This window comes from Motacilla alba, chromosome 1 (genome assembly GCF_015832195.1).
Source record: "Motacilla alba alba isolate MOTALB_02 chromosome 1, Motacilla_alba_V1.0_pri, whole genome shotgun sequence".
Taxonomy (NCBI): Eukaryota; Metazoa; Chordata; class Aves; order Passeriformes; family Motacillidae; genus Motacilla; species Motacilla alba.
Window position 1 is genome coordinate 96,648,207 of NC_052016.1, and position 17,644 is coordinate 96,665,850.

A 17,644-nucleotide genomic window follows, 5' to 3' on the forward strand; every position below is an offset into this window, starting at 1 on the left:
CCCCAGCACTGGGGTCTCTGGGAACTTTAGCAGACACACTGGATAGGACTCCAAACCATGCAAGCACTGTGAGGCTCTGGCAGACAGCTCGGACAAAGGGGCCTAAATGCCACACTGCTCTTGGAGTCTTCCCAGGGCTGGGCATAACATCACTGCTACTCTAACTCCCAATTTACCATCAACCTAGAGATACTCAAAAGCAAATAAAAACATCAAGCTCTAATGAGATAAAGTCAGGTCACTTTGCTTGATGAGGTTTACGATTTTCAATTTTGAAATTCAATTTTCAATTCAGTTTTTGGCACTAAGCCAAAACACCTTGTAAATACCTTTTAAAAACTAGGAGAAATACTAAAAATAAGGGGAATTGAAGGTTTTCTTGGTTGTTTTTTGGTTGGTTTTGGTTTTTTTTTTTTCTAAGATAACAGGGCACAGTTACCAAAGTGGAAAGCATTTACTGGAACTTTGGTAACTGCTTAAAATAGAAACACTTCCTCAGTATTTCCTCAGGAAGGCTGAAGTTAGGCTCCATGGTTTAAAGAAATATTAGATTCTTGCATCACCATCAACTACCTGAATTGGAATAAATCAGGATGGTTTAGTTAGATCTATTCCAACAGACATCCTGCAGCCCTTACTATACATCTGTTAGGAGAAAAGCAATGCAAGACCAAAGTTATTAACTTTGAGTGGATTATTTACAGACTGTTACTTCATATTTAATACGCAATAAATCCACAGATGTGCAAATCCAGAGAAATGCCCACAGTGAAACCTTGAAACTAGCAAACAGAAGTTTCAGTATTTTATTAAAATAGCATATTCAACCACTGTAACCAATAATACATTAACTTTATTCCCAGAGTACGCACAACACAGTAGTGATTCAAAATATCCTTATCCATGGTAATCAATGAAAATATCTCAAATTCAAGTGTACAACTAAAACTGAACTTTTGAAAAAATCTCTCCTTTAAAGAATACATAAAGCTCTCATACAGAATTCTTTTAAACTCTTCTATATGCAGATGTCAGTGTCTCTCACCTGACAATACCACTAGTTTTTTTCTTATGCATAGTAGAACATCTCATATTTTATAGTACCCATTTTATAAATAAATTGGCATTTTTCATCCCATTTGTGTTTATCATCAGCTTCACAAAGAAACCAGTAAATAAAACTGTCAAGGACAGTCACAACAAAATGATCTCACATCAAGATATAAAACTTGAAGATACTAAAAGATGCTTCTACTCTATTTTACATAAAAAGACAGATTTAAAAAGTGCAAGGCAAGATTTGCAGGGAAAGGGAATATTTATGTTATTTTTAGGCACATCCACTTCTTTAAAGCAAGCTTCAGAATGAAATTCCAGTTCGTTCTTCATGATACCTGTTTTAAAGTCTCTCTCTCAAAAAAAAAAAAAAAAAATTAAAAAAAATTACATCCGTCAAATGTCAAGCAGGGAATTTTCTGTCCAACTAATAGTCTTCAGTTATGTCTTGTTCTTCCTTTTTTCATCCTTGCAGGTTTTGGTTTGGGAATATACTGATTGTTTGCCTGATATTCAAGTTCTTTACGGAAGTAATGAATTGCTTTATTCAAACCTTCTTCCAATGGGACCTGTTCCCAAAAGTGAGGAGAGAATCGTATCACTCTAGGTTCACATCAGCTCATTTCACAACAGTATCTTTTATAAAACAGCTATCACAAGGGAGCCAGGGAATCTCACTCTTAGCCAATCTAAGTATTAAGAGCACCACATGCTGGTTACATCTCCTCACAGCTGATGCAGCTGAGCTCTTAAACAGCATATGTATTTTCTGACATAAGTCGAAAAACCCAACAAATTTAAATCTCACACACGGTTATGATGGGTCTGTTTAGTATCAAAACAGACATGCATAATTCTACTTTCAGTTCCTAATGCATTGAAAGAGACAAACACACAGCATTTAAGCCCCTTCTGTTTATAAGGTTTAAGATCCTCTTTTGCAGCATGGTATAAAGCTGGCATCCAGTATCTCATTTGATATTCTTAAATCCTATACAAATAATTGTAATCCTACAAATTGCAGTGCTTAAATACAGGCATAGAATATGGAGACAGGAACAACAGAGGAGTTGTTTTCTCAGGAGCCATATGCTCTGACATGCTTGCTGACACCATCATCAGTACAGGAAGATAAAAACAGCAACACAGAAACTGCTTGCCTTGCTGTACCAACTCTGTACTGCTACTTCAGAGCAAGTTTTCTTACTGCCTGTGCCAAACACAGAAGGCCAAAAATGCAAAAGCTAAACCTTCTGTGTTTGCAACAATTTGCTATCACTCTTGTGCTGTCAGACAAGGTCTATCAATATCAGGTGCCTCTGTGAATCCTTTCAGAAGGGTCAGGATCTCTTTCTATTATTAGGCTTACATTTAATAGGAAGGTTCACATGGTTCCTGGAATGATTTTTGTCCGCAAATTTAAAGAAGGCTACAAACCATTGTGCTAGTTAGAATGGGGAGCTGGCTATGAAAGTCACACTTTTTCTAGGCAGATCTTACTTCTCCAAGCAAACCAACTCCTATTGCCACAACAGGAATGAGGATTGCAGCAACACCAGCAAACCCATTAGCTACGGGCTTGGTAATGTAAGTAACTATGTACCACACACTGCAAATGATTCATTGGGCTTACAGAAAGGTAATCATCTCATAACATGCAAGTGAAAAAGTTGAAATTTTAAAACTGTTCTGGAGATGGCATTAGGCAGATATTCCAGTAGGGGAAATGTACTGATATTATGTGCCCTTCTCCCCAGCCCCCTCTGCCTCCTGGTGTTTTACCACACAGCAACAGTAATTCATATGTACATACCACGGGTTCCCAGCCAAGCAGTAACTTGGCTTTTCTGATATCAGGTTTTCGTTTCTGAGGATCATCCTGTGCTTCTGAGAGAAACTGGATTTCACTCCCACTGCCTATAAAACAAGACACTGTGATTTATCATCTGCAATTCACTATGCTTCCCATTTACGTCTTTTCTACCAACTGGAGCAGCAGGTCTTTTCTGCAGCTCTCTGCTTCATAATTCAACCAATGAAATGCTTTGCACAGACACAGGTGCACTGCATGCAACAGCTGGGTGATCCACCTGTTCCACAGCAACATGGGTTCACAAAGCATTTCACAAAGATTTCAGCATAGATTCACAAAAATCAAGTTACGCTCACAGACCAGTCTATTAACCTTCTAGGAGGAAATGACTGTTTCAGTACTGAAGGACAGAGCAGTGGATATCACCAGCTTTGACTTCAGTGATGCTTTTGACACTGTCTCCCATAACACCCTCACTGAGAGCTGGATGAGCAGTGAGGACTGAAAACTGCATGGCCAGGCCCAGAGGATGGTGATTAGTTGGAGACTGGTAACTCGACCTGTACCCCAAGGGTCAAAACTGAATTGCTGATACACCAGAGCACTGTGCTGCCATCCAGAGCTTGAGAAAGGTGGCTGGAGAAAGGGCTCACAGGAACCTCATGAAATTCAATGAGTTCAAAGTCCTGAATCTGGGGAAGTACAGGCTGAGGCCAACCAGCTGGACTACAACTTGGCAGGAAAGGACTGAGGGTCCTGGTGGGCTCCAAGCTGAATATGAACCCATGTGCACTTGCCACAAAGAAGGTGAATTATATCTTTGGGCTGCAGAAATGCTGCCAGCAGGACAAGGGAGATCAGCTTTCCCACTAATCAGCACTGATGAGATCCAGATGGAGAACTGGGTCCAGTTCTAGGCTCCCCAGTACAAGAGAGACAGGGACATACAGAGTGAGTGCAACAAAGGGGCCATGGTGATGATGAAAGGACTGGAACATGAGGAGAGGTTAAAACACCTGGGGCTCTTCAATCTGGACAAGAAAAGGCTATGGGGAATTTAATCCATGTGTATAAATACCAGATGGGGGGGATTAAGAAGAGAAAGCCAGGCTCCTTCCAGTGATGCCCAGTGACAGATCAGAGACAGTGGGCACAAACTGAAACACATATGGCCCAAGGAGGATATGGAGACTCTACCCTTGGAGATAATTAAAAGCCATCTGCACATGGTCCTGAGCCACTGCTGGTTGTAGGTTGCCCTGCCTGACCTGAGGGGCTGGTCCAAGTGACCTCTAGACGTCCTTTCCAACCTCAATCATTCCATGATTGTTAGCACTTCGGCATTACAAAAGGGCATCAGTTTCTTTTTGCCCATAATCTCCAGCCTGATTTAAATAACCAAGCACTTGCTTTCCTCAGAACAACACATAGAAAGAAGCCAATTCTTCTACCCAAATCTAGCAAATAGTTTACATGCCATTTTAGAAATAAACCGCCTCCCCAAGTGGACTGGAACACATCAAGTTGTTTGTGAACAGACAAACAGAGGTGACAATTAATCTATGTGTCTGATGGGTTTGGTGCTGTGATTTTTCTATTTCCTTCCCTGATCTGAGCATTCACAAAAGTTTTCCAGAGGGAGCAGTCTTTTATTAGAAACAACACATGCATCAACTTCCGTGTTATATGTCTGAACTCGTGTTTTTCAGATCTGCCAGAAGCACTTCTGGAATGTACAGACTAAAAGCCCTCGGCTAATGGCAGCCGGATGTTTCATCTCATTAGGGAGCCACACTAGAAGACCAAGCACAACGATTTCCTTCCATTCTTGAGAGCTCTGATTTGCTACAGGTGTCAGAGCTAGAATGAGGAGGAAGCCACAGTGTTTTCTTCCCAGGTGCTGTCAACCCTTTCAAGAATCACTGTCAGAAACAGTGAAAAGAACAGAGAAAGACTGTTGCCACAGCAGGAGGCTTTCAATGGTAGTTGAAGGACCACAGTCTACACAACTGTGAAGAATCACCTTCCTGAAGTATCTCTATTGCAGCTAAGATATTAGGCAGGACATTTTCATTCACATATTTTACATTTCATTTTTGTATTGTCCTTGTGCTAAAACAAACCCAAAAAATCGTCTAAACATTATAAAAATTAATGGGTATAGATTGCATAGATACACAGAAAATGTATTCATTCTACTCTTCATGCAATAGTTTACTGACAATTGAGATGATATGGATTATCTTATTAATATTTAATGATTTGATTACATGCCTTTGATAAAATGATTAGGAAATCCAAAGACTAATTAAATTATGCACATATTACACACACTAATCAAGTAATAATTATCTAATGACAATAAGTACTTAATAAACTTTACAAAAGAATTACTAATCGTACTCACCAACAAGCTTTTTAATTAACTGGGCAAACTCTAGGATAGTGTGCTCTTCTGGGTTTCCCTGCAAATATAAGAGACGCTCATTTCAACAACAATTAAACACCTTAAAACGTGCTAGACATGGTTCCAACAGGGGCAGGTTAAACTCTGAGAAAGCTAAACTTTAAGCTTTATTCTACTTTGCTGAAAAAAAACCCCACCTTTGACAAGTTCCTTACTCATTAGAAAATTTGTCCTCCATTATATTTATGTTGGTAATTCAGTGTATGTAGGGAGATGTTGTTCCCTGCCTCCTCTCTCCTGCCCCAAAAAAATAAAATCAGTCTGTAAAGAGCTGGCAATCACAGTAAAGGCCTGTGTCACCAAGCAGCCCACACAGCCACATCATTTGGAAATCTGGATTCAAGGATTGTGCCCAGTTGAGGTATCATGAAGAAGCGTGCTAAGTTCTTGGTTCATCCAAAGTTAGGAACACAGGCTCGCTTAGCTGCGAACAATTGCTTCTGAATCGACTATAGCTTACCTATCAATACATAAGGGCTTTTTGCTTTCCTATACAATATTCCTTTTCTTTTTTTTAACCAACTTGCACATAATTTCCTGATCAATATTTTATAATCAAATGCTGAACACTTTCTGCTAGCATTAGCTCCCCTTCATCAGACTCAATTCCCTCCATCCCTAGCTTTCCTTGTTTAAAAACTCTTCTTTACCACATCTCGTTTGACCAAAAGCTGAGCACTTAAGATACACATGGACTTAAATACTGAGTCTTCTGAAGACAAGGCATGAGATAGAGTTTAAACATATCAGCATTTGGATAGAAACACAGAAATTAACATATGGCCACAGGAGAAAAGGAAAAGCTAGTGAACAACTGCCCTGCAGAGTTGAGCATCTGATTTGGCAAAAGCTGGCATACACAAGAAATTACTTGGGATGTGCATCCTTTTTCTATTCTTAAATCCACTAGTAAGAATAAGGTGGCAATAAACAGGACAGAATAAAAATTTTGCTAGACAAGTTCAGTTCCAAGCATTTTAAACAATATTAGAGAACTATACCACAAAATACTGTCACATTTTCCTTGAATTGAGGGTAGTATGAAATTATTTCCCATTATCTAGAGCTAAGTATTCCTTCAGTGCTTTTTTCCACTAAAATCAGTCTTCAATCATTTTCTTGGTGCACTTTGCATGTGTGCCCCACACATTTTTTCCCTTCATATTCCAATTACATACATCTTCTTCCTAAAACAAAAACTCCAGCAGCTTTATCCTGTTCTTGGAACTGTAAGATCTCAATATCTAGGGGCTCAGTCTTCTTATTTTATAAAAAGAATGGGAGAATACATTCTTCATAATGAAAATACCTTTTTTTTGTTCCATTTGTTTTTTCTAGAAATCAGTATCAGTGACAAGGAGGAAAATAAAGGTGGTATTGACCACTGCACTGTAACTCAGGAGAGTGAAGCACTCATACTCACCAAGTTGACAGGACTGCTGACATTGCTGTTCATCAATGCCACCAACCCATTCACAAGATCACTGTAAAAGAGGGAAGAACAGATTTGGGCAATTTCCACTTCTCTATAAATAATATTCTTGATCTAAAAAGAGAGCTGACTCTTAAGAGCTCCAGTAAAGCAGACCAGGCAGCTGAGGAATGCTGAAATCAGACTTATATGGGTGCATGTTTTCTTGAGTGTTAGTATTAAAAAATGATTAATATTTCATCTTCTCTCCAGTATCCATATATATATATATATGTTATACTGGATAGTATGTTATACTATCCAGTATAACATATCTGGAGGCTGATTTCCAATGAATTTCAAACAGAATAGAGCAAGTTGTAATGCAGAGGCACGTAACACCACCTGCTTTGAAGCCTGCTGTTTGAATTGTCTTCTCATTTCCAAATTTCTTAAACCAAGTTTGTTAAAAACGAGTATTTTGGTGTTACTTTCCCTCAGCAATACAACCCAAAGTTATTTTGGATTATTAGCCACAGATGTAACATCCTGGCCCTAGACGTAGAAATCCAGATCCTTTTTATTATGACTTATAATCAAGAAAGGAATGGGTACTTTGACCTGATGAGGTTTCTTTAACACCTATTACCACTGATACTACCTTCAGCAAAGGGAAAGAATATTTCCAAGCCAAGAATGCTCAAAACAGCCCAGAAGGCCAGCATAGGTTTTTTTAGATTTTTTTTTGTGCACAGTCTGCACACCAACCACAGCAATCCCAAGGACACGAGGTGGCAGCATTGCATTAAAATGCAAGGAGTGACAAACTGTTCAGCACTAGAAACTTGTCTGTTAGTTGCTGCCTCTGGAAGGGAAGACCATGTTAGTATCTAAAGTAAAATTCTAAACCAATTAATGTTTTTCTCCTTGATATTTTTAAAAACTTTCATGTCTCCCTTCTGAAAGTAAAGCTGGATCCTAAGAGCTCCGGTAAAGCAGATTGGGCAGCTGAGGAGTGCTGAAATCAGATTTCAATGGATGCATGTTTTTTTCAGTGCTTGTATTAAAAAAATTATTTTAAAAAGTAAAGCAAATGCACATGCATACAAAGCTGACCAGGCTAAGTGAACCATGAAGTAAATTATCAGCCAGAACAAACAAGCCTTACCTGACATACTGGAAAGCTCTTGTCTGAGTTCCAGGTCCATAGACCTAAAATCACATGAAAAATAGGGAAGTTAATAAATACAGAAGCCCTCTAGAGCCCAATTATTTTCTCCTAACCATTCTAGAAAATTGCCTCAAGAAGAAACACTTGAGACACAAGCTCAATGTTAAAGGAATGGAAAAAAATGTGCTTGCAGAACCTGTGGCAAAGTATCAGTTTATTGAAGGTCGTCTTCCTCTTGGATCTCTCTCCTGTAAACATATCCGAAGGCATTTTGTTAACCAGAACTCTGCATGAAGAAAACCTTCTCAGGGGTGTAAGACAGAGTGATGCTTTGTCCTCCTCTGGAACATTGAAAGAAGGTGCAGCCTGCACTCACAGCCAGAAAAGAGTGCCAAACATTTCAAGCAAACTTCAGACTACTAAGATGTGGTTATGATGAGCGGTTTTGATTTTAACAACAGTCAGCTTTAAAGAGACCACTAAATGTCAGCAGTCGCTAAAAAAATTGTTGAGAAAAAGCACTGTGTTTAAAACAATTAGGACATAAAAAAATCAAAAATCATGTGGCTCTACATATTACTATCTAGGGAAATGGGAAGCAAGGTAATTTCTAGATGATACAACTCACAAAGTCACCTGTACAGATTTGCATCAAAACCTTAGAAGGGAAAAAAAGAAGCCTCCTCAGGTTACATGCTGGTAGTTTGGAGCAAGTTGCTGAAGTTCAAACAGACCTTAATGTATACTTGAAGTGTTCAGAATGGCATCTGATACCATTGTTTTTTTTCACAGTTTAACTGAGTGTAGTACTAAAGTCTCTAGAACATGAATACTTACATTCTGAAAGCTATCGGCAGGCACAGTTAAGAGGTGAAAACATTTCAGTTTAACTGGGGACACACACATTTTGCCATCAACCTGCTGCAACAGAAAGGCTTTTGGAAGGACAGAAAAGAAAGCATGCTTGTTTTCCCTGAGGACAGAAAGGGCAGTACAATGGTACACAGGCCATCTACCACATGGTAAGCCTTGTGCCCTCCAAGACTGATTCAGAGCCCAAAAGAATTCCAATTTCAGCACGCATTGGATAAGATCAGGAGTCTAAGAGTTTATCCAAAAACTGATTCAGATATGCACCAGGAGCACAATATCAGCCTGAGGGACTCCCAACCAATCAGGAAGCAGATTTATGCAGAGCTTCCTGCATTTAGCTTAACTTATAGCATGTGGGATAAGTTTTATACAACTAAGTATTTGTACATGATTTTTGCAAGGTCACCCATGTGGTTATCTTTCCCACATACAGGCAATGGCTGGAAAATACAATAGAGATTCTATCTTTCAGTTTCTCTTAACAAATCTTCCTTTACAATAACAAAACAGCAATCTCCATGCTTGCATAGGCCACAATTTCTACAACTCAGTGACACTGTTCTCGCAAGAGATTATCTTCCCCATTTGAACAAGTACTCTGAACTGAGAGACCAAATACATAGAGTTTCTAAACAGATCAACACACTGGGTATTCCTGTCAGCCAAATTCTGTGATGATATAAGAGTGATTTTTTTTTTAAATTTTTTTTTAGGTCTCAGTCACTGCTTATTGCTGATAATTAATTTTATCTGATGTGGTCAGCTAAAGAACTGTCCCCTTACTTCTTTTCTCAGATTCAGTAATTTTCAACATCAAACAGTTATTTCCTACAGAACAGTGATGTTGGGCAGAACATTCTATTTTAACCCCTATTACAATAACACTCTTGCTGGAATTTAGTCAGCATGGCAATGATTGGATTTTGTTTATATCCCCAATATAAAGATTGCTGAAATGTTTGTGCAAATTTCAACTGGTAGCCTTGTTTCTTTCTGGGAAAGATCAAACCCATCGACAGAGCATATCTTCAGACATGTACTTCCATACATTTAAGTTTGGTATACTGGAACAGTACATTTTGGAGGATGAGAACATCAGTATTGTCTAAAATCTATCCTCATTTGCAACACATCAGGACAAGATATAACAGTGAATGGTTCCTCATATCACCAGGAGGTCATCACTTACTGTTAGTGGTTCTCCCTGCAGAGCTTGTAGGATAAAATTACTGACAACTCTTCCATCATTCATATGCATTCGAGGACCAAAGGTATTGAATATTCTGGCAACCCTCACTTCAACTCCTTCCTGTAGGCAAAGAAAAAAAAATGTTACTTCCTTAATAAAAGCATCTATCTCTCTAAAAGTGTAAACTCTACCCTGACCAAAAGCTTTTTAAGAATCCCTCCTTCAGCTTTAACATGCATTATTTTCTAATAATGAAACACTTCAGATGTCTCCTCAGCCCTCCTGAAAAATGTAGTGCATACACCAAGGTAATTTATACTAGTTCTCAGTATTTGTAATGCAAATCTAAATCAGTGCTAGAACAGCTCATGATTTTCGCACGTGCATTTTCTTCCACTAAGAACTTCTAAGATTTTTCAATAATACCCTTCCAATAACAACTTATTTAACCTGGGATTTAGCTACTTTCTTTGCACATAAAAGTGAAGTCTCACAATCAGCAGATACAGTACCAAGGTCACATTTCCACAGATTACAGTAGTCCATACTTTAAAAAAGCTGAACATGTCAGAGAAGTATCTTTTATGTCGGAACTCAGAATGTCCCACAGACATTCTCGGACGTTCCAGACCCAGGTCAAAAGCATTTGAGACCCTGGCATGCAGCCAGAGACCCCTGTGGCTTTGAATCTGACCCATGGAACAGTTTACCAACTTTGCAGGAAGAACAAGAAGTCACAAAAGTTTAGATATTGTAGTAGAAGTAGTCATGAAGTAAAGGGTAGGATTTCTGAGTGCTGTACAGGGGGGTTTTAAGCCTTGTACGCAGGGGTCCAAGTTTTGTACATGGGGGTCGGGAGATCTAAGATGGAGGGATTTGGGTGTGCCCTGTCCTCTTTCTTTCTCCTTCCTAGCCTCCATGTCTTTGGTGATGTTGGCACTCACAGATTGGTTTAGAGTAGAAAGTCACCATTCAATATAGATAGTAGGTATTGGAGAAAAGGTATAAACATGTAGTACGTAATATATGATATAAAAGATGGCACCAGCCCCCTGAGAGGGCAGTGTGCCTTTGTCTGAGCTGCTGAACGGGCCACAGCAGTTCAGGGAGAAGAATCTTGTAGATAACCAACAATAAACAACCTTGAGAACAGACAACAGAAGACTACTGAGTCTTTCTTCGAAGGCACGGGTTGGAGGAGGGACTTTTCCATCTTTCGGGGTCATCCCAATCCGGGGGTGAAACCCCACACTTTTACAAAGGCAGTAAAGTGGTTTTGTAACCATAGCCACAATGTTTTCTAGTGCCCTTCTTATTAGGCTGTGTAAATACATGCATTACAATCAAAGTCTTTAATGGTGTAGTTTTTTCCGAGAAACATTTTTATCATTTCCATAAGTTCTTCCTACAGAATATTTTGCAAATCTTCAAAGCAAAATGCAACAAATATGTGAAACTGGAACTTTTCTGGACAAAGCATTTTAACAGTTAGAGACTGCAGACTGAAGTAATCTCTCGAGTTATTTTGATTGACACATTCATTGGGACAAGCCTCAGTTTATGATAAAGCCTACAAGAAGGATGTTTGGCCCTTGTGAGCTAAAACAGGATACTGCTGAGCTCAGAGCAACATGGTGTGCTGTAAGCAGATAGATGCTACCACCTGAAAGTGACAGTCACAAGGTAGGGAAGAAGGTATCAACCCCAGTACAGGCCTATGTATTCTGCTCATATTACCTAGTCCTCCCATCTCCCAGAAAAAGACATTCTTGTATCAGTTACTGGAAAAAATTTGTCTGAAGCAAACTGTGTGCTCCGATTCAACTGAAGTCACAACCACAGTGTTCTAAAGTTGCAAACATTCCTTCCATAACCATTCCTTCAGAGGATACACAGAACATCTTGTATTTTCCATGTGTTTTACTAAGGCTTAGACCAATGCTTGCTGTCATCTTGGAAAAGGGTGCATGTGGAAGAAGTGTATTGTCAGTATATCCTTGCCTGAAAGCTGCAGCTCACACACACTTCACTCAGAAGAGATCTGGAAACACATTTTTCTTGGAAATAAATGTAGCTTCACATACAAGAGACACTCGCAAGAAAATGTGACCTTCTCTCTTAGGTCTCCAAGTGATTCATAAACAAATCCTCAAAGATGTTTCGTCAAAGCAGTAGAACTAGCTTTTTACAGGCGAGAGAGAGGCAAAAGGGACCTTCAATACATCAGCTACTACTTGGTGTTGAGAAATGAGAAACACTAAGTAGCACACGTAAGGCCCAACACCTCCCAGTATGGAGAAAGTCAAACAACATTCAATTTCATTTAACTGCAGGTAAGATTTCATTTGTCATGATCAAACCTTGTTCGCAACTGCAACTAAATGGCAAACTAACAGTAACAAGGGAGGTAACTATTGTGCCACAGGAAAAGATACACAGTCTTTGTCCAACAAGCTTGTATCCACAATGGAGGCAAAACCCAACATCCACTGGGTCCTTCCTGCTGAAAGAGACTCTGGAAAGAGCAGAAGGCTCTTTCCATGCAAAATGCACCAGCTGGGAACATACTCTTTATTTCTTGCTAGCTAAAAAAGTACAGCAGTGTAACATTTCAAATGTATACTCCCAGCAGCACATTACAGAACCATTCCCAAAGCCTTCACAGCATTTGGAAATACATACTCTTATAGAGCTGCTCCTTCGTTTGTTTTGCCCAGCACTTCATCTTAAGAAGGCCACTGAATCCTTCAGGAAAGGGCTGTATTTCACATGGACTTTCCACATACTGCCATTAATAACAAGTGCAGAAAATAAGGCACTTGGAAGCTAGTATTCAAGATAAAAATAACTCATTCAACAATGCTGACCAAAAAGCCTCTCTTGCACTGCACAAGCTACAGCAGCAGCCTTGTTTTCCAGTATTGGTTGGAAAATAGCAAGGGATCTAGAAAAGAAAAACAACACACTCTCTGTAGGCACTTACTCATAGGAACAATGAACCCATTATTTCTTCTCCCTTCTATTTATTCACCTCATCCCACTGTAATGTTGTCTTTTAAAATGAGCAACCTTTTATTTATAGTATCACTAGCAAAGCTTTTCCCTGAAGCCTACTGCTTTGAAAAATCTATTCTCTATTCAGCTAATTTTTCATTTGCCCCTTTAAAACTGGAATCTGTCTCCTCAAAAGAAACTATTCCACAGACAGATTTTAGAGCCAGTAACTTAAAAATTGTCACAACTCTCCTCTTGCTGTTTCATGAACATCTCATTTGAAGTGATCCTTTTTATATGCTGAGTAACTCTACTCCTTTTTGCATGAACTCTGTCTTAGCTATGTCCTGTTACTCTGAATATTATCAATAACATGTAGTAATGACTGACTACCTCTACCATATTCCCACTATTGAAGTCAATTCCTTCCCCAGATTTGCAGCAGTAAGTCATGTAGAGTATTTTATTACATCCTAGAGAAAGAAAAAACCCTCTTTGGCTCATATTTATACTGCTAAACATAACAGAGCTTGAGATTTATCTTTAATGCTGAGATAAAATGTGATCAACTGCCTTTTGTCCTCACAGTTTAAGACAATGCCTTCCCACAGCAGATTGATCAGAAAGAAAATTCCTTGAGCAATCCAAAAAAGAGCCTGAGAGCAAGATCATAAAATGCAAGATTGTGGACTAGCAAAACACTTCAGCTCACTCTATTATTTATCAGAATGAATTTCTTCACAGAGACTGTGCCTGTACAGATGAAAAGAAACAGTAAAGAAGCAGAAAAGGTTGTTATTGCTTACAGAGATAGCTCTTCTGAATAAGTACTCAAGACTAATTTATAGCTGTCAGTTAAAATGTAGTATTAATTATGCAGTCTCCCTTGCAGAACAAAGCTGTCTCCATGGTTTTCAGCATTAGTCTTTGCTGGTGATTTAGTTTTAGAGATCCCAGGTCCAGAAACTATCAAGGGTATCAAGGATGCTATAATAACTCCTTAATTTTAAAGACATATTTTAATTTTATAAGATTTTTAAGAACAGGTATTTCCTTGTGTGACTGTCTTAGAAAATAGATCAATACAATTCAAATACCAAGTTTCTTTTAACCAAAACAATTTGAATATGACATGTTGTGGCCATAATTCACAAGGATATCCAGGCAAGCTTCTTCTACTAATTACCAGTGCTTCCTTCTTTGTAAAGTCTGTGGATCTACCTAAACAGCAAGTTAGAGTCAGACCTCCCTGCATAAAAGATCAGGAAAAGAAAAGCTACAAATGTCAGCTCTCCAGCAGACAACTGGAATTAAAAAAATCTGCTGGGGAAGTCCAGACAGTAGAAGGGGTATCACTGTGACCACAAATCTTTACCAGTGTCTCAGCCAAAATTACTTAGACTGTTGTCAGCATTCCTTGCTCTAATAGTCCCTTTCTTACTGATTCATATTCTTTCCCATGTATTTCATAGATCATTAACTCTCAAAATTGTTCCCAAACCTCTGAATTGCAATCACAGCAGAATTTCTAGCACTGAGTACACTGGATCCATCTACAATGTGTTTAAGCTGCAATACTCTATAGTGAGTCTGGGTCCAAGGAATTTTATTTATATGTGCCATCAATTGTATTAAAAAATGCCATTAACACTCTGTTACTAATAGATTTTTAGAATTATTTTTCAGAAACAGTGATGCTGAGATCTGAATTACATAAACACTAAAGCTCCTAAACAAGCTAGGAAGGATAGCCTCAACCTTCAATAGCCTCAATTATAGCATCTGAACTCTATACTTTGGGCATAATGCAGGTCCTTGAACACAGCCTACAATTTTACAGTTGAAATGTTATGCTTACAGCTCAACACTTCACCTATTCTAAGGCAATTCCAAAACTATCACTTGATGTGATAGTTGTATCACAAGCAAGCCCATTTCTTACCACCAAAGCTTTCAGAGTCACATTGCTGGTATGAAAAAATGGATGAAGAAAGTGGAAGGAGAAGAAAAATTTTCCTGTAACATTCCCTAGCAAACTGAAGTGTTTCTTCAGCTCTGGAGAATTTCCTTACAGGTCAGTAGTATAAGAAAAGAAAGAAATCTAGTTTACAAAACACACTTCATATGCACAGCATTTAAATTGGTGTGTATTTTTATTTACAATACACCTAAGCAGATGATGCAAAATCCCTGCCATGAAGCTAGTATCAGATTCTAGTCAGTATTTAAACTAATTCAGAGTATTGGTGCAAACATTAATACCAAGAATTCCAGGTAGCTCCAGAATGCCAACTACAATTTTTTAAGGCTGAACAGATAATTTAATGGCAAGTCCTGAATTAAACACAAAATTCTGTAATAGTGTGTGCTGAAACTTCCCTCTCACCACTTTTTCAGGTGATAATGTCAAGAAATACTTAATTCACAGGGTCAAAATAAGTGAACAAAACAACACCACTAGCAGAAAAGAACACACTAAAAATACCTTGGTCAGGACAGGCTTCTGAGGAACTCTGACAACAGCAAACAGTCAACTTTGACTAGATTCAAAAACCATTATGATTCAAACAAGCTGTCTGAAGTCTAATGCAGAAATTCAGTTTTACTTCACATTTTTGGAAACACTATTACGTATTTAAGGTACCTAGCAATGTGCAGGATGATGGACATCTTTTTAAGAAATGAGCAAAAAATGCAAAATAACTTTGCCTGTTTCTTATTTTTATTGAAGCTGAGAGATTCTGGAAATATTTTAGCCTGAAATACTGCAAATACTACTGTTTGGGGCTAGGTCACTCCTACTGAAAATCCTCTTAAAAGCACAATGCTTATCTGCATAGAAGAAATGAGACCTTTACAAAAGATAAAGTTTTCTCCACTAGGAACAGTGTATCACCTAAACACTACCCATGTCCTCTCTTTTCCCCACACCAGTTCAGCAGTGTTTCAGAATATATCTGAACTTAGGACAAGCTCGGGCAGACTTCACTAACCCATAACAAAGCACAAGAAATACGCTACAGAGCTGCCTCTAGGACAGACAGGTCATTTGCATAATAAGTTTCTACTTAATGTAGATATGCACTGCAGTTCCACCTTATAAACTTTTCCTATTCATTGTAAATCCTGCATAAAATCTCTGAGATGCTATCTCAGAGACTCACTCTGTGGTTTTAAGACATAGCCCATGATTTTAAAAATTACCTACTCATACCCTTCTAAAAGAACACTGCACTGTGTACCACAAACCTGCAAAAAATGCAACACCCTACAGCACAAGAATTTATCATAAAAACTGCAACCTTCAACTGCAAATGGGTTTCCAGACTGACAAGGAATATTTTGCTACAGTGAAATACTGGAGACATCATCCTGAACGAGAGCAGTATTGCCATGTTGGACCTTAAATGATTTAGAAGAGAACAAAGGAGACAGAACCTCTGCCTTCTCTGTCTGGTAGCAGAAATAAGACAAAATTACTACCCTATATAAAAACACCATCTCCTAAAGTCTTACCACTTCAGCTTGATTCTGTTTTCAAGGTTTATAAAAGTACTTAAAATTTTATAATTTAAAGGTTTAAAACTCGATACAATATAGTATGTTTGATTTATACTTTTTTATATTAAGGCTGCAAATAACAAGAAATACTAATACCATTTTCTTTAGTGTGCCATATTTGCTAATTGAATAGTCTACTAGAGTTTAGCTGAACCACAGTTAAGCAAGATTTACTTACAGGTAAACAGTCAATGCTACGTCAGTTAATGATGAGTTTCTACTTGCTGGTTAGGAAACACAAGGAAACTGGCATGTGTTATTTCCTAAACATACTTTTAATTGCATTTTTAGCCTCACGTTACTGTCTTTGTCTGAAAACAGGCATTACACAGCTAGATATTCATTAAGGTCTGTAATTTATACCTACATAATTTTAAGACATTTCAAAAGTGCTTAAAATAAATTGTTTCTATGTAAGTATTCATTAAAGACCTTCCCCATTCCTACCTGTATATTCTGATTTTGATTATCTCCTTCAACATTACACACTTATCAGTAATGGCCTCATTCAATCCCATTGACTTCTAAGCACACTAAGGTCACCTCAGTTTAATCTGTCTAAAAACTATTTACTATACTGAAAGACATATTATACCTATTAAGAACACTAAAGCACATTTTCTACGAGAAGACTGCTCATCTGAAAACACACAACAGATGGGAGCAATAAAACCTTCCCATTAAAGAAAACAGATTTTGCAACAACAGGATAAGTGCTCCTACTCAAGATGTTCTCTTTTGCCCTCCTACCCCTAAATACACATATTCCAGTCTTGCCATACATTGGGCCTTCAGTAATTACAGAAAAAACACCGAGTCTGATACGAGTTTAATACCTGCTTCATGTATGCATAGCACATGGTCTCTGCAACCCGCTTTCCTTCATCATAGCAGGCTCTTGGACCTATTGGATTCACGTGTCCCCAGTAATCCTCATTTTGAGGGTGAACTTCAGGATCTATGGGGAAAAAAAATCCACCTTAGATTATGATATATCAAAAGATGACTGTATGTGATGAAACTTTCAGTAAAGCATTTGTGTTATACAAGTCAGCACATCTTCTCTCTGAATTCTGCACTTCAGAAAATCTTACATTTTAACACAATTT

At 38.3% G+C, this 17,644-nt stretch overlaps 1 protein-coding gene across 3 annotated transcripts in view; it reads right to left on the reverse strand.

Moving 5' to 3' along the window:
* Positions 1 to 783: 783 nt before the first annotated feature.
* UXS1 (UDP-glucuronate decarboxylase 1) overlaps positions 784 to 17,644 on the reverse strand; it is a 56,064-nt gene continuing 39,203 nt past the window's right edge. For all 3 annotated transcript variants that reach the window (XM_038133150.1, XM_038133130.1, XM_038133139.1), the window contains 7 exons: positions 17,372 to 17,493; positions 9,981 to 10,100; positions 7,916 to 7,959; positions 6,760 to 6,820; positions 5,277 to 5,334; positions 2,870 to 2,973; positions 784 to 1,625 (listed from right to left, as the gene is read on the reverse strand). In XM_038133150.1, coding sequence (XP_037989078.1) covers positions 1,494 to 1,625; positions 2,870 to 2,973; positions 5,277 to 5,334; positions 6,760 to 6,820; positions 7,916 to 7,959; positions 9,981 to 10,100; positions 17,372 to 17,493 — 641 coding nt within the window. In that variant the 3' untranslated portion in view covers positions 784 to 1,493. The remainder of the gene's footprint in view (positions 1,626 to 2,869; positions 2,974 to 5,276; positions 5,335 to 6,759; positions 6,821 to 7,915; positions 7,960 to 9,980; positions 10,101 to 17,371; positions 17,494 to 17,644) is intronic.